The sequence below is a fragment of the Lagopus muta genome, chromosome 1 (genome assembly GCF_023343835.1).
Source record: "Lagopus muta isolate bLagMut1 chromosome 1, bLagMut1 primary, whole genome shotgun sequence".
Lineage (NCBI taxonomy): Eukaryota > Metazoa > Chordata > Aves > Galliformes > Phasianidae > Lagopus > Lagopus muta.
The window spans coordinates 192,617,549-192,642,404 of NC_064433.1; the positions used below are offsets into that span (position 1 = coordinate 192,617,549).

General features: G+C 52.2%; 1 protein-coding gene across 1 annotated transcript; it reads right to left on the reverse strand.

Moving 5' to 3' along the window:
- Positions 1 to 2,946: 2,946 nt before the first annotated feature.
- LOC125702962 (disintegrin and metalloproteinase domain-containing protein 20-like) lies at positions 2,947 to 24,573 on the reverse strand. The gene is made up of 18 exons (XM_048966909.1): positions 24,440 to 24,573; positions 24,282 to 24,360; positions 24,079 to 24,155; positions 22,708 to 22,894; positions 21,382 to 21,456; positions 20,408 to 20,479; positions 18,766 to 18,935; positions 17,993 to 18,068; positions 16,581 to 16,735; positions 15,747 to 15,915; positions 13,088 to 13,177; positions 12,697 to 12,889; positions 9,845 to 9,950; positions 7,940 to 8,123; positions 6,829 to 6,906; positions 5,568 to 5,679; positions 4,010 to 4,112; positions 2,947 to 3,400 (listed from the first exon to the last, which is right to left on the reverse strand). The coding sequence occupies exons 1-18, from the start codon at positions 24,571 to 24,573 to the stop codon at positions 3,121 to 3,123; spliced, it is 2,340 nt and encodes a 779-aa protein (XP_048822866.1). The 3' UTR covers positions 2,947 to 3,120.
- Between the last annotated feature and the right edge of the window lie 283 nt (positions 24,574 to 24,856).

The following is a 24,856-nucleotide window of genomic DNA, read 5'->3' on the forward strand; positions in this document are numbered from 1 at the left end:
TTTTCATACCCTCTCCTCTCAAAAGGACCCAAATTTCCACATTTGTGTGTCCTCTCTTCATGAATAAGACCCCAATTCCCCATCTGTGTGTCTTCTTGCTAAATAAGACCCAAATTGCCACCTAAACACCCACATCTGTGTGTCCTCTCTTCATAAACAAGACCAAATTTCCACCTAAATATCCACATTTGTGTGTCCTCTTTTCATGAATAAGACCCCAATACCCCATTTGTGCCCTCTCTTCACAAGTAAGACCCTAATTCCCCCATTTCTGTATCCTCTCTTCATGAATAAGACCCAAATTCCCCATTTGTGCATCTTCTTCCTAAATAAGACCCAAATTGCCACCTAAACACCCACGTTTTTGTGTCCTCTCTTCCTAAACAAGACCCAGATTCCCCCATTTCTGTGTCTTCTTCCTAAATAAGACCCAAATACCCACATTTTCATACCCTCTCCTCACAAAAGGACCCAAATTCCCCCATTTTGTGTCCTCTCTTCGTAAATAAGACCCAAATTCCCCCATTTGTGTGTCTTCTTCCGAAATAAGACCCAAATTGCCACCTAAACACCCACATTTCTGTGTCCTCTCTTCCCAAACAAGACCAAATTTCCACCTAAATATCCCCATTTGTGTGTCCTCTCTTCACGAATAAGACCCAAATACCCCCATTTTCATACCCTCTCCTCACAAAAGGACCCAAATTTCCACATTTGTGTGTCCTCTCTTCCTAAACAAGACCAAATTCCCACCTAAATATCCACATCTGTGTGTCCTCTCTTCATATCTAAGACCCCAATTCCCCCATTTGTGTGTCCTCTCTTCATAAATAAGACCCAAATTCCCCCATTTGTGTGTCTTCTTCCTAAATAAGACCCAAATTGCCACCTAAACACCCACATTTTTGTGTCCTCTCTTCCTAATAAGACCCCAATCCCCCATTTCTGTGTCCTCTCTTCATGAATAAGACCCAAATTCTCCCCTATTTCCACGCCAACCCAACCTCCATCCTTTACCCCATTCCAGGGCTCTGAGCGATGGCAGGCCGTGTGTTGGGACCGTGCTGCAGGTCAGTGTGAGCAGAGCCATGGGGAGCCCACAAGAGGATATTTACCACCGTCAGGAACAGGAGGTAAAACTGTTTATTGCAGTCAATCTAACGCTGTTATTTAAAACAGGACGAAAGCGAAATGGACGGACAGGCCTGGGAAGCAGGGCTCCTGCAGAGACAACCCTTGGGTTCCTGCATCCTGCACAGCTCAGGAGGGCTTCTAGGCATCTTCTGGGCTCTCCTGCAATACAGAAAGTGGTGTCACTGCTGGTTATGGCACCCTGTGTGACATGGCATTGCTGGGGATGCTCGGTCTCCAAGGATGAGCTGCACCAGAGCCCCTCCTGTCTTTGCTTCTGCTCGCTGGGGTTTTCCTCCAACCCTGCTGTCTCGAGGCTTCCCTGCTGCTCTCCTCTTTTTGATGGCTCTTTGTCCTGGTGGACGACAGGTTGCCATGAGCCAGCAGTGTGCCCTTGTGGCCAAGAGGGCCAATGGCATCCTGGGGTGCATTGCACAGAGCGTGGCCAGCAGGTCAAAGGAGGTGATCCTCCCCCTCTGCTCTGCCCTGCTGAGGCCTCACCTGGAGCACTGCGTCCAGTTCTGGGCTCCCCAGTACAAAACAGACAGGGAGCTCTTGGGATGAGTCCAGCAGAGGGCCACCAAGATGGTGAGGGGCCTGGAGCATCTCTGCTATGGGGAAAGGCTGAGTGAACTGGGTCTGTTCAGCATGGAGAAAAGAAGGCTGAGAAGGGAGCTGATCCAGGTCTGTCAGTATCTGAGGTGTGGGGGCAGAATGGCGAGGATGGACTCTGTTCAGTGGGGAGTGGAGACAGGAGGAGGGGAAACAGCCGGAAACTGAGCATAGGAAGTTGTGCAGCAATGTGCGAAAGAACGGCTGTGCAGTGAGGGGAGGAGCGATGGGACAGGCTGCAGGGAGGGGGGGAAGTCTGTGGGTCCCAATGTGTCTCTATGGGTCTCAATGTATCTCTATGGGTCCCAATGGGTCCCAATGTGTCTCTATGGGTCCCAACGTGTCTCTATGGGTCCCAATGGGTCCCAACGTGTCTCTATGGGTCCCAGTGTGTCTCTATGTGTCTCAGTGTGCCTCTATGGGTCTCAACGTGTCTCTATGGGTCCCAACGTGTCTCTATGGGTCCCAACGTGTCTCTATGTGTCTCAATGTCTCTCTATGGGTCCCAACGTGTCTCTATGGGTCCCAATGTGTCTCTATGGTCCCACTGTTCACTGCAGCAGGCTGCCCATGGAGGTGGTGCAGTCTCCTGCTCTGCAGATGTTCCAGAGCTGCCTGGATGCTGAGCTGTGCGACTGCTGTAGGAACGGCTGGGGCAGGGGGTTGGACCCCATGAGCTCTGCAGCTCCATCCAACCCCTGCAGTTCTGGGATGCTGTGATTCTGTGATGTGGCTCTGGGCAGCCTGGGCTGCTGGTTGGCGACCTGCACACAGCAGGGGTTGGAGCTGGATGAGCATTGAGCTCCTGTGCAGCCCAGGCCGTTGTGTCATTCTATGTTATGATACGATTCTCTGTCTGCACCTCTAAGTTCACTTCTCTGTGAGCTGCAGAGGATTCTTCAGAAGTTATGTGTCAAGCTGACACCGTCACTGCTCTTCTTTTTGTTCTGTTTTCCAGCTCCATGCCTGTTTTCTTTTGTAACCAGAAGAGAGAGGATATCTTTCTTTATATCTTTCTTCCGGCCAGCTTATCCATGGGAAAGCTGATCTGTTGCAACTGCAGCAGCTCTGGTGGAGTTGAGTGAGCTGCATTCCTGCAGCATGGCAGGAAAACCCCATGGCCTGAGATGGGAGCTGACCGCAATGCATGGCAGCCCCTGCTGGCCTCTGCCATGTCTGACTTTCATCGTTGTTGGGTTTTTTTTTTGGGGGGGGGGGAGAAACCTTGTCTTTCTTCAAACATAGGCAGCATTCTCATTTCTGACAAGAAGAAATGCTTTGTTTGGGCTTTGTGCAGCTGCGCTCTCACGCTCACGTCGGCTCTCGGCGCAGTCAGCCCGAATGCACTTCTATTTATAGGAACCTGGTATTTTTACGTTAAACTCTTTTGGCACCAACCAGAACAGTTTTCTGCAGGGATACTGACAGGTATTTGTATCCTTTGGGTGCGTCCTCACCTCTCAGCTCGCACCGGCAGAACCGGAGGAGCAAGAATGGCTGGGAAAGAACATAGATGGGAGGAAAGCAGCCAGGAGCTGCTGTTTCCCAACCCCCCTCTTCGAGAGCGTTAGTTTTAATGGAGATGGGAGCAGTGCTTACCCGTTCTGGAGGAGGAGGAGTGGGGTTGTTCCTTCTGTCCCATCTTTGACGTCGCCACCTATGAAATCAAGTGCTCAGTGACCATTGCGGAGGGGTTTTGTGCAGGGTGAGATGCTGCTGTTTGAGGCCGAAAGCAAAGCAGTGAGAGGAGAAGGGAGCGCTTGTCTTCCGCGCGCTATGCAGAAATCTTTCTTTTCTCAACTCTTTTCTTCGTGGAAGGAAGTGAAAATGGAAGGAAGAGGGAAAGCAACTAAGGGAAAAAAGGAAAAGCTGATTGGAAGAAGTAAAAGTTTGTAAAAAAATACCCTGAAGTCAGACGGCAGCTTTCATTTCAGAATTTCTATGGAAAAAAATGAAATGCCAGAATGGATTAAAAGCAATGAAGCTCTAGCAGCCATTTCCAGGTAAGAAGCAGCAGTGAGAGAACTCTTCCCAGCTCGGGACATGGTTGGTTTCATTCCTCCCCAAGGAAAGAAACCGTGGAATCACAGAATCACTGAGGTTGGAGAACACCCCTCAGGTCCCCATGTCCAACCTCAGCCCATCGTGCCCAGTGCACCACAGCCCTCAGTGCCACATCCCTGCAGTGCTGTGGTGACAGCGACCCCCAACCCTGGGCACCCTGAGAGCCTGGGGTAGGGACTGCTGGTTGCTGGAGCGCTCCTACCTTCGGATATAGCCGGCAATGTCAGCCCTCTTGTACAGCAGAACGCCCAAAATCAGGCTGAGAAGAAGCAGCGTTCCAGCGGCTTTTACCGCAGCTCCGTACGCTTGGAAAGGAAAACAAAGAGCATCACACTCTGCGCACACAAAGCGTGCTGGCAGGGAATGGCAGCTTGTCGGGTGTTCCCCAGTGCACAAAGGATCAGGGGCTCATGTGCACGCCCTAGGAAACCTCCCTGATAACCCAAGTGGGAGCTACCAGTGTTCTCTTCTCTCTCAGAAGCAAGCAGAAGCCGTGAGGTGTTCATCAAAGAGCGTAAAGTGATGCTAAACAGGCCTGGGGACAATGAGCTTTTGGGACTGCGTTGCAAGGAGGTTGAGGACATCGCACACAAGCAAGGCAGCTTCCCGGGACGCACAGAGAAGGGCACGCAGGTGAAGAAGCACCCAAATATAGCCAGAAAGGGTGAGTGGTTTGAGCTGAACGTTGCTGATGGTTGAGGCTTCAGCGTGCGGATAAAGAAAGGTGGGAGGTTGTTTGTAGGGAAGGTGGGAAAGGGTTTCCTCCTTCCAGCACGCCTGAAGAGCCAACACGGAGACATCAGCTGCAGCCTAAGCATCAGCATCAGCATCAGCCACTCTCCGTGGATTGAGGAGCACAGCACGGCCCCTTGGCTCCCTTCATCTCCATGCACAGGAGGTGAGATATCACAGCGATGTTGGAGCAGCTGATGGGAGGCACTGAGCGCCAACTGCTCCAAAGAGCTCGATTTCTGCAGGGCCACCGGGCTCCCTGCTGCTTCCTTTGCCTGGCCAAGCAATCAGCAGAAAGAGCTCAGAGCTCTTCATCAGGACGGATGGGCACAGAGGGCCTGGGAAGGGCTTGAAAGCCAACCGTGGTCAGGAGCTGGAGCGCAGCTCTGCTGAGTGACTGCGGTTTTGTTCATCAGCAAGTCGTTACGCCTAATAGATGGGAAGGCAGAAGAGCATCCCTCAGGGGTACGTGCCCGGAAAATATTTATTTATGCCCTGTCATCCCAGGATTGGAGCTGTGCTGGAGATGTCTGTTAAGAGGAGAGGAAAATTCTCCTAAGAGGGTTCTGATGAGCTCAACAGACGCTCCTGATCAGCTGTCTTAATGAACTGCGTGCTGGCTGCTTGGCCCTGGTGCTTAATGGAATCGATTCGCAGTTCCTGTGGGTGCCCTGGGAGTGGCCAGAGAGGGCAGGCAGGGCAAGCACCACTGCCCTGATAAAAGGGAGGCGAGATGAGAGGAAAAAAAGAGATTAACATAGAATAAGATTAGAATAGAATTAAAATAGGGGAGTAGAATAGGGCAGAGTTGAGCAGATTATAGAAAGTGGAAGCGGCCCACGAAGCTCAAGTTCAATCAAATCCAAACCTGATGTGGCTAAATAGCACAGGGAAAAGAGTTGCCTGAACCAAGGCTGGAATGATGTGAAAGCTCAGGTGGAAGGGTAGCAATCTTGCTCAAGAGAAAACCGTGCTGAGAGGCGGTGTGATGTGCAGAGTGGCTGCCCCACAGCCTGCACTGTGCTCACCATAGTAAGAAGGAGGCGGTCCGCTGTCAACGCTGCCTCCAAACCCTTTTGCCCTGCAGTCGGGAGGCGCCCATCCCAAATCACAGTGACAGTTGTTCTTGTTGTTGCAGACCTGAAAGAAAATGAATGTTTTACGGCATGAAAAATGCAGCAGTCATTGGGTGGCCCCTGGGGATTGGCCTCCAGCACTTCGTCTCAGGACCCAGCAGAATCCACACCCTGAGGCTAATCTGTCACTCTCCTTTGGCAGCCACCGTGGAAATGTTTAACCTCTGTTGTGTGCAGGTGGCAGACGGGTGCCCCGGACACAGCTGTCACAAGCTGTGTGTTTGCTCTGTGGTGACGTGAAGGCAGCAGGAGCTCCCCATCCACCCCTGCACCCTCTTGCTGTGATGATGGTCCCGCAGAGAGAGGCTGCAAACACAGCAGGAGGAGCTGACAGCACGCAGAGGGTGAGAGATGGTTGCGTTTGCCTTTCTCCAGCTTAGCAGGAGTGCTTTCTGCGTGTCTCTGTTTTCATCTCGACATCAGAAAGCACTTCTGCAGCCTTTGCTGCTTGCAGATCTGCCCTCCTTTTGCGGATGCTGTAACTGTTTCTGCCACGACGACGCAGCGTTTCACAAATGTGTCCCAAATGGATTTGTCACCTTCGTGTGATTCAAAATGAAGATAAAGACAGACAGAGGTGATGGCAAAACTCTCCTTTAACATCCATGCTGACACCCAGACAGATCTGCTCCTCTGCAGGGAGATCTGTCTGGAAGGAGGGACAGGTACGGGTGGCATCATAAATAAACCCCTGTGTGAAGAGATTCTGCCAGTGCTACTGCCTGAAACGTGGGTTTTATGTGAGACTACATCGAAACGTTGTACAAAATCTGCCATTTCTGAGGCATTTGCAAGGAGAGCAGTGCTACAGAATCAAGCATGGATTTTTCAGAAGCTCTCTCCAACTCTGGCTGATTTAGATTCAGCAGCACTGACAGCTGCACTGAAGGATGAAACATTACAACGCAGAAGTCACTTTTTTGCATTGTTTGTGGGAACGAAGAAGAAAAATGGCAGAGGAAGGCAGTGAACACTGAGGTAGAGGGCTGCAAGCTGTCAGAGCAGGATCCGGGGGGAAGTCATGTGTGGGAACCAAAATAATGTTTGTGCCGCTGAGCCAGGAGCCATTCTGAACCTCTGCATTGCTTTGAAAGGCAAATTGACATTTCGCACACTCTCCCCTTCAAAGGACAGCTCGAGGTTTTCTACCTACCCCTCTGCCGTGGCATTTTCTCGCTGTGCAAACGCTGCTGAGGAAAGCTGCGCTGACACACGTCCTGTTGATGCAGATCTGCAGGAAGAGGCAGCTTGCTGTTAGTGCCGAGGCACAACGGCAGGTGTTGGAACAGGGCACCGACTGGTGAAGGAGGATGAAATTACAGAGCCTGTTCCTTTGTTCAGGGCTTTCCATCCCCTCTCTCTAAAGAAGCAACAAGGGGAAGGAATAGGAGCAAAAAAGGAAGGTGTTGTGTTTCAGGTCTGAGCCAAACCCAAGGGGAGGCTGAAGAGACCCAACTGAGCATCGCAGCGTGCGCAGAAACCAGTTCTGCTTCAGGAGTCGTTCGTTTGCTGCAAAAACCCAATGGCCTGTATGAAGCCCCCTGTATGAAGCCCCCCTTGTGCCCGCTCTGCTCACACCCCTCCTTCAGTACCTGCCCAAGGCCAGGGAGGATGGATGGGTTGTGGATGGACCCCTCACAACCACCCTGATCTTCATAGGTGTGCGCTCAGTGAATAACGTGGAGCCTCCTCGTACCTTCAGGAGGCACACAGCTGTCTCCTCTGGGCAGGAGGAGATTTATTTTCAGCTTTTGGCCTTGCAAATTAATTGGTTTTGCGATGACTGCGGCGAGAGGCATGGGACCCATCTCTTCTGAAAGGGGAAGTCTACCAAGGGCTCCTTCCCTTGCCACTCAGCACGCGTGTTCTTCTCAGAACGGTTCTCTGCCATCTGGTAGCAAGAAATGCTCCTTCAGTACGTCACCGCCTTGACAGGACTTTGGCATTCTGAGTGCCTCGCAGGGAAGAAATGAGTCCTATTCTTGGAAGAACATTCACAATGCTTTTGTGTGCACAGCAAAGAAAGGTTGACTTTGATTGGTTGCTTCCAAAGGAGCGGAGAGTCTTTTACTTCCCTTTTCTAATGGAAAGACAGCTGTGTGCTGCCAACAACAAAAGCTACCACGACACACTGCTGTTTTCCAGCTGCTAAGGGAGGACTTAAACAGACGGGGGCTGACATCAGAGGTCACGAATGTTTTCTTTAGGAAGAAAACCCTTCCCTTTAACCCCCGTCGTGCTCTATTCTAGCTGTCTGTGGGTACCTTGTTTGTGCCACACGACGTGCCGTCCTTCACCGAGCCGTCGTCAGGCGTGTCGAAAGGCAGGTGGAACTCGAGCCCCCAGCAGAGCTGGTTGTTCAGGAAGGTCTGGACCACGGTCTCGCCGTCTTGCCGGACTGGCACTCTTTTGATGTTAGTGCACTGCACTCTCCCGCACAGGATGTTCCTGAGATGGACAGACAGACAGACAGACAGACAGGCTGCTGCAAGGTCTGCAGGGACGTCAGAGGGAGCAGTGATCCGTGCTGGTGTTGACACGGACCCTCCTGCCGGCTGGTGCTGGTGCCTTGGGCCAGGCAGGCTCAGCCCTTGGGGAGCTTTCAAGAAGTCACAGAGATGCTTCCCACTTGTTTTGAGCCTTGCTTTTCGTACCTTTCACCTGTTTTTTTTTATAAAGCATGAGAAATACTGATATTTCTGCTGGGAGGATTTAGGTATCGTTCCTCCGAAGCTCATCTCTGTGGCCAGAGGTGGCCAGAGTGAAGCTCGAGTTCTGCTTGTGCAGTGCTCAGCATGAAAAGTAGGCTGAATGATGAATTTTCATTCTGGTGCCTGCTCCAATGACAGCAGTGTCCCAGTTGGTGGTGAAACACCAAAGTGCAAGCGTGAAGGAAGGCAAGGTAGGCAAAGAATCACCGAATGCCTTGAGTTGGAAGGACCTTGAAATCATCTGCTTCCAACCCCCTGCTGTGGGCAGAGGAGCCACCTCTGGGCACGGGGAAGATCCCCAATGTAGGCAGATCTCCTTGGTCTCAAACCATTGTCCTGATCAAATCCCACAGGACAGGGATGGGAAGGAAAGCTTGGGGAGTGATGTGCTGAAAGGCGGAGGACAGCGCTGTGTCCTCTCCAGGGGTGTCCCTCAAGGTGTGCTTTCAGGACATACCGACTGACCACAGCTGCAAATGGTGGCAATGCTGAAAGGAAATAGCACTAAAGGTGGAAAAAAAAACAAAAACAGGGGGTTTGGAGAAGAGCTTATCAAACGGAAAAGGAAAACGCGGTGCAGCCAGTTGACCCCTTGGAAAAGGGAAGCTGGGAACCTTTTGTGCCCAAATCCCAGCGACAAATGAGGCTGAATCTCTCTCAGGAAAGGGTCTGAGTGCCTCTGGTGGTGATGCCACCAGCACTTTGGCCACAACAACCCCACGCAGCGTTACAGGCTTGGGGATGAGTGGCTGGATGAGTGAAGAAGAGAAGGAGCTGGGAGTGTTGGTTGATGCTGGGCTGAACATGAGCCCACAGTGTGCTCAGGTGGGCAAGAGGGCCAGCGGCATCCTGGGCTGCATGAGGAATGGCCAGCAGAGCAGGGAGGTGAGCATCCCCTGCACTCAGCTCTGCTGAGGCCGCACCTCGAGGGCTGGGTTCAGTTTGGGGCTCCTCACTGCAGGAAAGATGTTGAGGCCCTGCAGCGTGCAGAGAAGGGCAGCGAAATGGGGAGGGGTGTGGAGCACAGGGCTGATGAGGAGCTGAGGGAGCTGGGATTGTGGAGGGTGAGAAGAGGAGCTCAGGGGAGACCTGACTGCACTCTGCAACTGATGGAGGGAGGCTGTGGTGTCAAAGGGCCTGGCCTCTTCTCCCAGGCAAATAGCAGGAGCTGAGGAAACGGCCATAAGTTGTAGCAGAGGAGGTTTAGGTTGGACATGAGGCAGAACTGTTTCTCTCAGTGCTCAGGCACTGCAATGGCTGCACAGGGAGGTGGGGGAGTCGCCGTCCCTGGCAGCGTTCAGGAGGCACCTGGATGAGGAGCTGCGAGATGATTTGGTGCTGGTGGTGGCAATGGTGATGAGGAGACGGTTGGACTGGATGATCTTACAGGTCATTTCCAACCTTGTGATTCTATGGTTCTATGATCCTATGCCCACGCTCCGTTACTGCACTGCTCACCCCTCCAGGCACTTGGTGTAGTGCGTGCCGTTCCAGCCGCAGTTCCCACTGCGGTCCCCTCGCGCGTTCACGTCCCTGAAGCAGCTCAGTGGGGCACGGCGGGCGGCTGCGGAGTGGGAGAAAGGAGGAGATTGCTGTGGTGAGGCAACTCCCGATGGTTTCTGTGGGTGTTCTGATGGCCCAATGTGTTTTATGGATTCTATTTGTGTGTGTGTCTTGTTTTCCTCTGTTTGGCTGTAATGAAGTGGCTATGGGGAGAGATTTGCTGCAAGGGAACAGTCAGTGGTCAGAGAACAGACCACGCTCATTTGTCTGGAATAATGTGGAGTGGAAGATTGGGATAAAGACTGGAAATCTCTCCAAAGCCTATTTCTTTCTTTCTTTCTTCTTCTTTCTTTCTTTCTTTCTTTCTTTCTTTCTTTCTTTCTTTCTTTCTTTCTTTCTTTCTTTCCTTTCTTTCTTTCTTTCTTTCTTTCTTTCTTTCTTTCTTTCTTTCTTTCTTTCTTTCTTTCTTTCTTTCTTTCTTTCTTTCTTTCTTCTTCTTTCTTTCTTTCTTTCTTTCTTTCTTTCTTTCTTTCTTTCTTTCTTTCTTTCTTTCTTTCTTTCTTTCTTTCTTTCTTTCTTTCTTTCTTTCTTTCTTTCTTTCTTTCTTTCTTTCTTTCTTTCTTTCTTTCTTTCTTTCTTTCTTTCTTTCTTTCTTTCTTTATTCTTTTTCTTTCTTTTCTTTTTCTTTTTCTTTTTCTTTTTCTTTTTCTTTTCTTTTTCTTTTTCTTTTTCTTTTTCTTTTTCTTTTTCTTTTTCTTTTTCTTTTCTTTTTCTTTTTCTTTTTCTTTTTTTTTCTTTTCTTTTTCTTTTTCTTTTTCTAAAACAAATGTGCCAGTGTATCTTAGATTTACCCTGAAACCAGAATCCCTACCGTTATGCTCTGTATGAACAGGAAGGATTCTGGTCAGACGTCAGAAACAACTCCCAGAGTTGGGTTAGCAAGACAGAACCACTTCCAACCCGGGGAGCCCCCAGTTTTTCATCCTCATATTCGCCAATCATTGCCTACAGCGTGGCCAACGCTGCTGCCTTTGTGGGCAAGGTTTGCGGCTCTGCAGACTCCAAACTTTGTGTAGATGTGGCAGAGCACGGAGGAATGTGGTTTTGTTTGCAGAAGGCTTTGCGTGTGCTCATAGCGAAACCTGCAGCTCGGTCCTGGTGGTCACTGCTGCTGTCGGTGAGGAGGAAGTGCGGAGCCCATGTGCTGTGCCACGGCCCTGGGACGTGACCTGGGGAAGTCTGCTACTTCCTACAGAACTGAGAGAGCCTCAAAGAGGTGTGGGCATGCGTTGCACTTCAAGTTAGAACTGGGGGAAATGTAGATGCGCAAATTGGGAGCGCTGCTGCTTTCAGCTGCGTAAGAAGGGTTTCGATGGCTGTTTTCATCGTGTGTTTATTTCTGTTTCTTCATTACTAGAAGTGCCATTCCCTTGTCCCACTGAGTGCGAGATGCAGCTAAACAGCACTGCAGCAGCCTAATGCCTGAGGGAACCACGTTTCTGCTGCCCTGACTATTGTAAACAGATATTTTATACTGCCTTTAAATGTGTGTTGTTTCACCTGTGTAGTGGTGTAGCTACTGTTATAAAACCCCGGGGCATTTCAAAAGTATTCTGTAATAATTCCCTCTTGTCTCCTCTCCCCCAGGTGCTCAGCCCCAGGGCGCTCAGCCTGTCCCCACCAGGAGCTGCTCCAGGCCCCCACCATCTCTGCACCCTCACTGGGCTCTCCCCAGCAGTTCCCTTTCTACCTGGAGCTGGGGAGCCCAGCACTGGGTGCAGTACTCCAGGTGTGCCCCCCCCAGGGCAGAGCAGAGGGAAGGAGCAACTCCCCGTCCTGCTGCCCGCACTCTGTGCATCCCAGCTGGCCTTCTTGGCCTCCAGGGCGCACTGATAGTGTGTACTCAGCACTGGTGAGGCCGCACCTCGAGTGCTGTGTCCAGTTTTGGGCCCCTCACTGCAAGAAAGACATGGAGGGCCTGGAACGTGTTCAAAGGAGGGCAATGAAATGGTGAGGGGTCTGGAACACAGGGCTGATGAGGAGAGGCTGAAGGAGCTGGGAATGTTCAGCCTGGAGAAGAGAAGCTCAGGGCAGAGCTCACTGCTCTCTATGGCTGCCTGAAGGGAGGTTGTGGTGAGCTGGGGGTCGGCCTCTGCTCTCGTGCCATCAGTGATGGGAGCAGAGGGAATGGCTTCAAGCTACGGCAGGGGAGATTCAGGCTGGACATGAGGAAGAATGACGTGTCAGAAAGGTCAGGCACTGCAATGGATGCCCAGGGAGGTGGGAGAGTCATCGACCCTGGGGGTGTTCAAGGAAAGACTGGGTGCTGTGTTGAGGGACGTGGTTTAGTGGGAGCTGTTGGGAATGGGGGAACGGTTGGACTGGGGGAGCTTTGAGGTCTGTTCCAACCTTGGTGATTCTATGATTCTATGATTCTATGACTCTATGATTCTATGATTCTATGATTCTGATTCTATGATTCTATAGTCTGTGATCAGCCTGCAGCCAACGGTTGACCAACCAGGACCCCATTGGCCTTCTTGGCCACCAGGGCACACTGCTGCCTCATGGTCAGCTGCTGGTCAACCATTGGCCAACCAGGACACCAACAGCTCTCTTGGCCATGGGGGCACATTGCTGGCTCATGATCACCCTGCTGGTCACCAGGACCTTCTCCACAGAGCTCCCTCCTTTCTAGCACGTCAGCCCAAGCCCATCCTGATGCCTAAATGCTGAAGCATTTCTAAGGCAATAGCTAATTCCACGTGGGATGATTTGCTGATTCCTTATGTCAGTTATTATCTTGCCTTTGCCAAACAGAGCCTTGCACTGCGCCTCGTGGCTGTGGCACTGCCCTTCGTAGCAGCGGTTGTTGTTGCCACATGGAGTTCCATCTTGCTTAAACACATCCACAGGGCAGCTGGCTGAGTTGCCATTGCAGTACTCTGGCAGATCACACTCGCTCTGGCGCGCTCTGCAGATTTTTCCTGCTGGCTGAAACTGTGAAAAGGAGGGAAGGGAAGGGAAGGGAAGGGAAGGGAAGGGAAGGGAAGGGAAGGGAAGGGAAGGGAAGGGAAGGGAAGGGAAGGGAAGGGAAGGGAAGGGAAGGGAAGGGAAGGGAAGGGAAGGGAGAGAAAGAAGCAAACATTGGTTCCCCTGCACTGTGAGTGCAGTGGCAGTGCTCGTGCCATGGCTCACCCGGCACTTGTGGCAGCATTCTCCTCTGTAGCAGGAAGCTCCTGGGGCGAGCCGGCAGTTGGAGGAGCAGCATCGTTCCTTGAGGCATGCCTGGAAGTAAACCACACCAGAAGGCTGTGGCTTTAGTTTCTTATCAGGACACCTCCAGCATAAAGGATCGTGTAATCAAAGGAATTTATGGGAGGGAAAAGCCTGCTCTTTTCTGCTGCTCTTCAAGCGCTTGGGCTTGCTGCAGTTCTCTGGCACAGGGAAGGACACCTCGTGTCAACGCTGCTGAAACAACTCCTGTTTTTCCCTTGAGATGAACACTTCCATCTCATCTCTGCTCATCAGCCAACCTGCACACCGCACAGCACTGCTCTAAGAATGGGTTCCTTGGTGCTTCCAGGGTGCTTGGAAACCCCTCCGAGCAGACAGGAGAGCTCATTCTCCCTTTCTGTCATTCTCCCCTTCTTTTGCCCTTTCCTTCCTTCCCTTTTTCAACTCTTCCAGCTATAATTCACCTTAAAATTCCAAACTCTCCAAATCCTTCTTGATGTCAGAGCTGATGGACTCCATGATCTTAGTGTCTTTTTCCAACCTTATGGTTCAGTGATTCCATCACCCCAAACTTTGTCCCATAAACAAAGTTAACAAGTTGATTTTTAAGGATACCTGGAGTATCCTTAAAAAAGAGATATCTTCTCTTTAGCTCTCCTTACAAAGCAATGGTTTTTTAGCTTAAGGAGGGGATTTGGAAACAGTAAAGGGTTATTATTATTACACAGGTACACAAACCCAGAGGAGGATGGAATAATGGGGCTTTTTGCAAAGACCACAGCTCCCAAATTGCTGGCAGAGAACTTTAGGTCACCTGGAGAGGCCAGACGAGAAATGTGTTGTTTTAGAGGGAAGGTAAGATGTTGTTAAGACTTTTTATGGGATGTTCTGGGGGGTTCTGAAGGGGTGGCTTGGAGGAAAGACCAAAGGTGGAGAGAAGTGAAGGTGGATTAGAATCATAGAATCATAGAATCACAGAATCACCAAGGTTGGAAAAGACCTCAAAGCTCATCCAGTCCAACCGTTCCCCCATTCCCAACAGCTCCCACTAAACCACGTCCCTCAACACAACATCCAGCCTTTCCTTGCACACCCCCAATTCCATTAGGGTGGAACAGGCGTGGGAGGTGGAAAACAGAGGGGCAAAAGGAGCTGTAGTGGAAGGAAGCTCGTGGTTGGCGTGCTTGAGCCCATGTCTGATGGAGGAGAAGAGCTCTGGGAGCAGCCAGCAGGGCTCTGCAGGCAGCAGGTGGCTTTTCCTGGAGCAGACCCCTCAGCAGTGAGGTGCAGGGCGTTCTGCCCATGCCTACATCCAGTGCACATGGGGACACGTCAGGGTGAAGGCTGCGCTTTGGTGGAGTGGCACAAATGGCAGCTCCACGGGTTGCATGTGAGTTATTGCTGGCAAATTCAGCCTTGCTGAAGTGCTGCAAACCGCATGGGTGACAGCCGTGGAGATACACCGACAGGATGGAAGCACTTCTTCCATTGACTTTAGCATAAATACAACAGAAAAAAGAGAACAGAAACAGAAAAGCTCTTATTTTGCAGGCAGGAAGATGGCGAGTGGCGATAATCTGCCTGTACACAGAGCAGCTCGGATGCAAAGGCGCGTCCTTCCCGCAGAGCCCCCCTGAAAGCCTGCCTGAAAACCCTCCCTTTGCTGATCATTGGCTTTTACCATTGCCAGGACACTGCAGGTTTACCAAAGCCATTCCAGGTTTACCAAAGCCATTCCATTTCAGAGGGACCTCGACAGGCTGGAGGGCTGGGCTCGGGTGAACCTGATGAGGTTCAACACGGCAAAGTGCAAGGTTTTGCATTTGGGCCGGAAGAACCCCAGGCACCTGTACAGGCTGGGAGGAGTGGTCCTTGAGAGCAGCTCGGCAGAGAAGGACCTGGGGGTCCTGATGGACGAGAGGCTGACCATGAGCCAGCAGTGCGCAGCTCGAAAGGCAAATGGGATCCTGGGCTCCATCAGGAGAGGGGTGGCCAGCAGGGACAGGGAGGTGATCGACCCTCTCTACTCGGCTCTTGTGAGGCCCCACCTGGAGTACTGTGTCCAGGTGTGGAGCCCTCAGTACAAGAAAGACATAGAGATTTTGGAAAGGGTCCAGAGGAGGGCGACTAAGATGATCAGGGGGCTGGAGCACCTCCCCTATGAGGACAGGCTGAGGGAGTTGGGCTTGTTCAGCCTGGAGAAGAGAAGGCTGCGGGGTGACCTCATTGCAGCCTATCAATACCTGAAGGGAACCTACACCCAGGAGGGGAGTAAACTCTTCAAAAGGGCTGACAACAGCAGGACGAGGGGAAATGGATCCAAGTTGAAGGAGGGAAGATTTATGTTGGATGTTAGGGGGAAGTTCTTTACTAGGAGAGTGGTTAGGCCCTGGAACAGGCTGCCCAGGGAGGTTGTGGATGCCCCGTCCTTGGACGTGTTTAAGGCCAGGTTGGACGGGGTCCTGGGCAACCTGATCTGAATGTGGATGTTTGGTGGCCTTGCCAGGCAGGGGGGTTGGAACTACATGATCCTTGGGGTCCCTTCCAACCCGGGTGATTCTGTGATCTGTGATTCTGTGATTCTGCCGTGCAGATTGTGGTGAAACGCCGAGCTGCTCACCTTGTCTTTGCCGCAGTCGCATTGCTCTCCTCTCTCCAGGACGCCGTTGCCGCAGAGTTCAGAAAGGGATGGCTTTAAAGGCGGTATGTTGAGCAGGCAAGGTTTGTTTTTTCTTATGACTTGCTCGTAATATTCCTTCAGAGTGCAGTCACTGAATGCCAAGCAAGATCTGCAAGAAAAAAAAAATGATTATATATTGTGTAACCGTACCACCTACATACACTTGGTGGACTCAAAGAGGTTGCTGTTCCAATGGATGATGGTGAAAGCTGAAGGAGCAGAGGGCCATGAAATGCAGTTCCCCGGCTTGCTGAGGTCTTCACCCCACCATAAGCAGAAGCAGGAGTGCTGATGGCTCCCTCTGAAACGCATTTCGGGTGATTTTAGTTAATCAGTGGAACGGTTTTTCTACATTATGGTCCTGCAACAAGAGAGAGGGGGGAAGGAGCATCTCCTGCCACGTGCAAGGTGACTTCCTGGAAGATGTGCATGTGTAGATGTGGCACTGAGGGCCGTGGTTTGGTGGGGTTGTGTTGGTGGATGGCTGGGCTGGATGATCTTGGAGATGTTTTCCACCCTTGGTTCTGAGGTGTGTGAGCAGCACTTGGAGGAAGCAGGTGGAAAATGGATAGACAGTTATTGCATCACCAGCGGAAGGCAAGAAGAGGAGTTTGTGTGACTGTGTGTCTCAGGGAGAGCTGGGATCTCCTGTCTTATCTACAGCAGCCACAGCCCCTGCACAACCCCAGCAGGCACTCGAAGGTGGGCAGCAGAAGGCGAGCACCCAAATCCCACCCAAAGCAATGGAGGGAGAGCCAGGCTTCACTCACTCACCCTGGGCGTGATCCCATGATGCAGCCCCTGTGGGTGCAGTTGCAGTCGCAGGATTTGTGCTGCAATTGTTTCCCGTTGTCGTGGCTGAAGCCCAAGCTGTGGCCAATCATGTGCGCCAGGGTCATCGCGTTTTGGACGGTGTCTTGGCCAGAGAACTGCAGGAGAACAAACACAAGTCGGTGCCTTCTTGAGCAGAGGGCGTGGGTGCAGAGATGCTCAGAGCCAGGCTTCCAGCAATGTGAAATTTGTGCCAACTGGGAACTCTTCTCCAAATGAGGGGTCAGGCGTTGGCACAGAATGCCCAGGGGGTGGTGGGGGCATCTCCCCTGGAGATGTGGCTCTGGGGGACTGTGGGTCACAGAGATGTGGCACTGAGGGACTTTGGACCCTGGAGATATGGCATAAAGGGACAGTAGGTCACAGAGATGTGGCACTGAGGGACTGTGGGTCACAAAGATGTGGCATAAAGGGACTGTGGATGATGGAGATGTGGCACTGCGGGACTGCGGGTCACAGAGATGTGGCACTGAGGGACTGTCGATGACAAAGATGTGGCACTAAGGGACTGTGGATGATGGAGATGTGGCATAAAGGGACTGTGGGTCACAGAGATGTGGCACTAAGGGACTGTGGGTCACAAAAATGTGGACTGAGGGACTTTGGACCCTGGAGATGTGGCATAAAGGGACAGTGGGTCACAAAGATGTGGCACTGAGGGACTGTGGGTCAAAGAGATGTGGCTCTGAGGGACTGTGGGTCACAGAGATGTGGCACTAAGGGACTGTGGATGATGGAGATGTGGCATAAAGGGACTGTGGGTCATGGAGATGTGGCACTGAGGGACTGTGGATGACAAAGATGTGGTTCTGATGGACTGTGGGTCACAGAGATGTGGCTCTGAGGGACTGTGGGTCACAGAGATGTGGCACTGAGGGACTGTGGGTCACGGAGATGTGGCACTGAGGGACTGTCGATGACAAAGATGTGGCACTAAGGGACTGTGGATGATGGAGATGTGGCACTGAGGGACTGACTGTGGGTCACAAAGATGTGGCACTGAGGGACTGTGGATGATGGAGATGTGGCACTAAGGGACTGTGGGTCACAAAGATGTGGCATAAAGGGACAGTGGCTCATGCAGATGTGGCTCTGAGGGACTTTGGACCCTGGAGATGTGGCACTAAGGGACTGTGGGTCACAAAGATGTGGCTCTGAGGGACTGTGGGTCATGGAGATGTGGCACTGATGAACGTGATTTAGTGGCAGTGATGGGTTGGGGTTGAGGATGGGGATCTTGGAGGTCTTTTCCAACTGGAATGATTCCATGATTTGATCATTCTGTGGAACTGTAAGTACTGCATAGGAGTACGGTTTACGGGGGGAATATTATGGTCTGGGAGGCCTCTCCTTACCGAGACGACGCCGACGGAGTTGGGCTGGCACACCGTCCCCTTCCAGGTAAAGCCCCACTCCTTGTAGTGCTCACCGCTGCAGCAGAGAGGTTTGGGCATTAGAGAAACTGGAAATTCATCACAGCTACAGGACGCATTGCTGGGGCTGCAGCTGGAAACAGCTGGAAAATGACAGCTGCAGGTAGCAAGGATCTTCTTTCTGAAAGCAAAATCCATGGGCATCCTTTCGGCTCCATGCCAGCATCTTGGGCTGGCTGTGTGGCTTCCCTTCTCTGCTGAATGACCACGGATACAGACACAACGTGTGTCTTAATATGATTTTTTTCCTTGCAGAAAGAAGTCAAAACGGGAGCAAAGTGAGAGGTCTTAAATAAAAAGCAAACAAAGTGTTTAAACAGCTTGCAGGCTGAGCTCTGACTCCCCCCCATCCAAAGCTTTAATTCAAATATTGGGCTGCAAACCACCTGAGAACGGGTTAGTGAGTCTGAAAAATGAACGGCCAGTCTGCCTATGAGATTATAATAATTCAGTTACGGACAACTGTAGTGGAATTGGAAGAAAGATGTACGTGTATGGATCTGTGGGAAGCCATAAAAGAGGACAAGGAAAAGGAGGGGCAACGTAATTAAAATCCTCTGTGTACCAATTTGCATGACAAATGCGGGCTGATTAATAACACGGGCTAAGCTGGAAAATCTCTTGTGAGATACTGCCAGGACAAATGAGCACGAAGGGGCAGGAATTAGGAAGGCTGGGGATGAAGCCACCCTTACAGCAGCAGCTCCACGTGGTCGTAGCCGAGGCGATCTGCAGCATCCTGCTGGCACCAGCTGCTGAAGGACCGCAGCGTGTGGGACAAGCTCTGCCTGGCCGCAACCTGGTCCTCTGAGGTCCACATCTCCACGGCGCTGAGGACGACCTGCAGCTTCATGCTCCTGTAGACCTGCGGGCAGCAAGGGCTTGGGTCGGTGTGTGGGGAGGAAACGGCCTCAAGTCGCACCAGGGGGAGGTGAGGGTGGAGGTTTGGAAGAAGTTCACCCTAGAAAGGGCCACCGAGTGTTGGAACGGGCTGCTGGGGGAGGTGGGGGCATCCCCAACTCTGGAGGTGTTTGGGACGTGGCTCCAAGGGATGTGGTTTGGTGCTGGGATTCGCTAGGTCATAGAATCATCAAATCATCGAATCATCGAATCATCGTATCATAGAATCATAGGATCATAGGATCATAGAATCATAGAGTCATAGAATCAGAATCGTGGAATCATGAGGTTGGAAACGACCTGTAAGATCATCCGGTCCAACCGTCTCCTCCTCACCATTGCCACCACCAGCACCAAATCATCTCGCAGCTCCTCATCCAGGCGCCTCCTGAACGCTGCCAGGGACGGCGACTCCCCCACCTCCCTGTGCAGCCATTGCAGTGCCTGAGCACTGAGAGAAACAGTTCTGCCTCATGTCCAACCTAAACCTCCTCTGCTACAACTCCTGGCCGTTTCCTCGGCTCCTGCTATTTGCCTGGGAGAAGAGGCCAGGCCCTTTTACATCACAACCTCCCTCCATCAGTTGCAGAGTGCAGTCAGGTCTCCCCTGGGCTCCTCTTCTCACCCTCCACACTCCCAGCTCCCTCAGCTCCTCAGCAGCCCTGTGCTCCACACCCCTCCCCATTTCGCTGCCCTTCTCTGCACGCTGCAGGGCCTCAACATCTTTCCTGCAGTGAGGAGCCCAAAACTGAACCCAGCCCTCGAGGTGCGGCCTCAGCAGAGCTGAGTGCAGGGGATGCTCACCTCCCTGCTCTGCTGGCCATTCCTCATGCAGCCCAGGATGCTGTTGGCCCTCTTGGCCACCTGGGCACACATCATTGTGATGTTGGGCTGAGTGAGCCGGGAGGTCTTGGCCAACCTAGACAGCTCTGTGCTTCCCATTCCAACCTCAGGCGTCTGCGATCCCATCATCCTGCCTCCTGCCTCTCTTTGGAACTGGCTCAGCAGCCCAGATCCAGAGCCAAGCGCTGGTGGCTGAGCGCCGTGTTTGTTTTCCTGCATGATGGTAATGCAGGAGGGCTTTCTGCCCAGCCTGGAGTGACTGAGCTTGTGGCTGCCGCCCCAGTGCCCCATCAATGTTCTTTCCAGAGGTTCAAAGCAAGATAATGAAGAGAGAGGGAGAATATAATGAGCTACCAGGAAGCATTTAGCACTGATAATGCATATTCCATCGAGCAGCTTGAAGGGGATAATTTCACAATTATTTCTCAATTGGCTTCACTCACACTTGAAGCAATTTTTTAGCCGTGGAATTGGGTTTTACATCATTCGGGAGCTCATTGCTGCCTGGCAGTGTTTGCAGACACAGCAGCCATCCCTTCCCCTGGCTCCTGGCTTGGCACCGAGCGCTGCTGGCGTTCTCCCATGGGAACTCACCGTGTTCAGGATGTTGCTGATGGAAATGAAGAGGTGCAGCATCAGGGTCTCGTTGTGTCTGTTGGCTTTGAACTGGAAGGGGAGCAGAGATGAAGTTACGGCCTCGGGGTGCAAACAGGAAGCCCCACAGATCCCCCCTCAGCTGCTTCCCGGCTGTGCAGATGTGCAAAGATGCACTGAATACGGCACGAAGGGACACAGACCTGGATCAGAAAGTAACAACACGGGAAGGATGCGAGCTGGGGGCGCGCTGCACAGCTGCCCAGGGAGCTGGAGGTCGCTGGAGGGGTTCCAGAACCATGGGGATCACAGATCACAGAATGGCCAGGGTTGGAAGGGACCTCAAGGATCATGAATCTCCAACCCCCCTGACACATGCAGGGCCACCAACCTCCACGTTTAATGGGGATGTGCCACTGAGGGATGGGATGGGTTGAGCTTGGGCTTGGGGATCGTGGAGGCCTGTTCCAATCTTTGTGATTCTGTGACCCACAGGGTGGGGTTTGCCACCCCACTGAGGCTCTGTTGTTTTGGGAAGACGACTTTTGGCATAGACAGGAACCTGCTCGTTCAGTAACACGACACAGGCAAAGGTGTGCTTGCTTGCAATAGCCTCTGTTAAACAAAACCCTTTCCAGGACCTGCATTCCCATAGGACTCTTTGACACATCGTTCCGTTCCAATAAATACAAGTGTGATTCTCAAGTGCTCAGATGAACCCCGAAAGCACCGCTCGGATCCGTCCCTGAGCAGCCAGCCCCCAGCACTTGTTTTAAAACCATTCCTTCTCTCTCAGCCTCTGATTACAGCATTGCACGCTGCCTAAAGAAGTGCTTGGGTCGGCTGCACGTGAATGACGGGGTTCTTCTCTACAGACAGCGGGGCACCGCGTGCCCTGTTTTCAGAGGAAGCCTTCAGTGCCTCCGACACAACGGCCGTAGCAAAGCACCGCGGCGACGGCACCTGGCGCTCACCAGCTCCTTGTTGGTGACCAGAGCTAATTCCAGGTATCTGGTGGACGTGGGCAGGATCTCGAAACCGGGCACCTCCTGCAAGAGGGAAGAAATGACACAAATCGCCTATCAGGGGCTGCCCAGGGCTCCGAAGCTTTGCAGATCCAAGGTGCAGGATTATTTCCCTGGTGATCTGAGCACGAGAACACAGAGACTACGTGATAGAGAAGGAAAAACCATTAATGAGTGCAGTGAGTAATCAGGGACAGAACAGAGAGATTCAGAGACAGAATGTGGCTGTAGATTGGGCGTCATTGCTTGTGTTCAGCTTTTGCATGATTTTCCTATCGCTCAGACCATGAAATGCAGCACCAAAAAGCTGTTCTGCACCCGAGCTGTGCTGTGCCCATCAAACAGCAGGAGGCCAGCAGCTCCTTGCTGACTCCAAGCACTCCTGCACTGAAGCTCCAGGCACTGGAAAGGCACTGGAATGGCTCTTGCTTCGTTCTGTTGGGCTTTGATGTCCCCAGAGCATCAACACGTCCCAGCAGTGGGAGCCTATCGATGGCAGGTGCTCTCAGCCTTGGGCTTCTGCATTTTGTACATGAATTGCTGACAGCAACTGGTCAATGCGTGATCTTCCACGCGTGGCGTAGAATCACAGCATCATCCATGTTGCAACAGACCTTCAATGCCATCCAGTCCAACAGCAGCCTCGATGGCAGCAACATCCCACCCCTGCAAAGTGTCGCCTCACCACGGGGACGTCCTGAGCCCAGGATGGCATCTTTGGGTTCAAAGCTTTGCTTTTGGGAGGTTTAAAATCCCTTGTAGGTGTTCCGGAGCGCTGCAGTGTGATCTTCAGGGCTTGAATGCAATCAAAGCACTGGACCGCTTCCCTCCTGATTTCTTGCCCCAAATGCAATCACAACGAGCTGGCATTGGTCAGACTGGAGCTGCCAGCAGTCCCTGCTCACAGGTGCAGGAATGACACGGCGTCTCAGCTCTCCTGACACAAGGGACAGCGATGACAAACGTCCTCACCAGCCCCAGAAAGCACTGACAAAGCAAATAATTGTTCTTTCTCCTTCTGAAAACGGGCACTTGAGCAACATCAGAAGATGGAGAACGAACTGATTTCCTCTGCGAAACGTGGGATGGACGTTTCTGACCAGCACAGAAGTGGCAGACGTGTCTGTGTAATGTGTTTTTCCCATGTCATGTGAGCAAACCGGGGCAGTGCAGCACAGATGCACCCCCTGGTGCTCATGAAACCCAACCTTTCACGTAACCCACGTGGCACTGAACCCTGTGAGATGCTGAGCCGAGCTGACAGAGCACCCGTACCTTCACGCTGAGCATTGCCCTGCTCCCGTTGGTGTGGTCTCCATCCTTGGCTGGGTGTTCCGTGGGCAGTCGGCACGGTGGGACCCAGCCCTCTGGTGGCTCTGTGCGATAGATGAGGTGCTGGAACGTGGAGGAGTTCTGCACCGGCTGCACCTCGTACTGCAGGTCCCCAATCTGCAGAATTCCTCTGGACAGAGAGAGGTGAGAAGCTTGGCTTCTGAAATCGGTTAGTAAAGGGAAGAAGAAGCCAAGTGCTGTCAGACAGAAACCCCAACAATCCACACTCTGTATGTTTGGGAAGGATGGAATGAGAAAAACATCCTTGGTAGCACTGAAAGGAGGTTGCAGAGAGGGGGAGGTCGGCCTCTGCTCCCAGGTAACAGCGATAGGGTGACGGTCAGGTTGGGTATTAGGGATAATTTCTTCTCCAAAGAGTGGTGATGCGTTGATGCATCTGCACGGGGGGGGGTCACCATCCTCGGGGGTGTTCAGAACCACGGGGGTGAGGAATTGAGGGCTGGGGTCATTGGTGGGGATGGGTTGGGGATGTTGGAGGTCTTCTCCAACCAGAATGATTCTGTGATTGGACGATTCATAGAAGCATAGAATCACTAAGGTTGGAAAAGACCTAAAAGATCACCCAGTCCAACCGTTCCCTATTCCCAACAGCTCCCACTAAACCCCGTCCCTCAACACAACATCCAGCCTTTCCTTGAACACCCCCAGGCTCGGTGACTCCACCACCTCCCTGTGCATCCATTCCAGTGCCTGACCACCTTTCTGAACAGTAATACTTCCTCATGTCCAGCCTGAATCTCCCCTGGCGTAGCTTGATTCTGTGAACCTGTAGGCAGGGATCCAGTGAGGAGGTACAAAGAGCGTCATGCCCAGCGTCTGGGGGACGTGGGATGTCCTTGAAAGAGCAATCAAAGCTTTGGGGAAGAGTTACAAAGCTGCAGATGAACGCTATGCGTTGCTCAGAGAGTCACTGAATTGTGGAATATCCTGACTTGGAAGGGGCCCCTAAGGATCATCAAATCCATCTCCTAAGGGGGGGAATCCATCTTTAGGCTGCTTATTTCCACACCGATTCTGTGATGTGGCTAAGCAGGATCTCTCTGCAGATGCATTTACATCCTAAAAATCCACGATGCATTGCTCAGCACGTGGCCCTACCTGATCCCACACCAAAATCTACAATGCATTGCTCAGTGCACAGCCCTACCTGATCCCACATTGAAATCTACAATGCATTGCTCAGTGCACAGCCCTACCTGATCCCACACCGAAATCTACAATGCATTGCTCAGCACATGGCCCTACCTGATCCCACACCGAATCTACAACGCATTGCTCAGCGCACAGCCCTACCTGATCCCATAGCAGGTGCTGAGGGCCACAATGGAGCCCGGTGACCCTTCCACAAAGCCCTCGTAGAAGCAGTCGTCCTGCAAGGTACAAGCCAGCTCAGAAAGGCATCCATAAAAAGAGATGTGAAAGTCGCAGCGCGGAGTCTTTGGATCCATGGTGAATTGAGGGGAGGATATTTTGGGGGTTCCTCAATTTCCCTGCACCTGGATGTAGGGGAACTCGGTGATCAGCTCTCCCCTGGCGCCGTATGTGTAAACAGGGAGCTCCTTGGTTACCAGATTTCTGTAAGGCAAAGCAGAAATTCAAGCGGACCCCATAGGGGACCCACTTGGAGGTGGCAGGGGAGGAGGCAGAGCCTTACTTTGCCCGAGTCAGATGGACGACGTGGTAGCTTCCCTCTGCCACGATTAAATAGGCCACGTCGTCCTGAAACACCCAAAGCACGGCGCGTTCGCACCGCTTCCTTCCAACCACCTCCCCTTGAGGAAACCCCATCTGGAGGTCGGTTTGGAGAGGAAACCCCTCTCTTTGGAGCTGGGGGCGTCCCAGCTCTGAAATATGCTTCTCAACATCGTTCCCCAAAGCTCCTGACCTGCGTGGCCGCCCCGTGCCTTGGCTCCAGCTGCCTTGGCACCATCACTTCGGAGTAGATGACCCTCGATGCTCCGCTAAAGCCTGGAAGAGGTTCTGCTTTGGGGACCAGGGTGGGAAGCATTCCCTCCCCTCCCCTTCCATGCAGAAGAAGGATTTTGAGGGGATTTCAATATATGAATCAATG

What these genes read in the sequence shown, in the direction of transcription:
- LOC125702962 (XM_048966909.1), bottom strand. Translation starts at nt 24,573, where the DNA reads ATGGGGTTTCCTCAAGGGGAGGTGGTTGGAAGGAAGCGGTGCGAACGC. An exon ending in TCAGCAACATCCTGAACACG is followed by an intron (nt 18,936 to 20,407) that starts GTGAGTTCCCAT and finishes TGCTGCCCGCAG; the next exon opens with GTCTACAGGAGCATGAAGCT. An exon ending in CGTCGTGTGGCACAAACAAG is followed by an intron (nt 6,907 to 7,939) that starts GTACCCACAGAC and finishes CTCTTCCTGCAG; the next exon opens with ATCTGCATCAACAGGACGTG.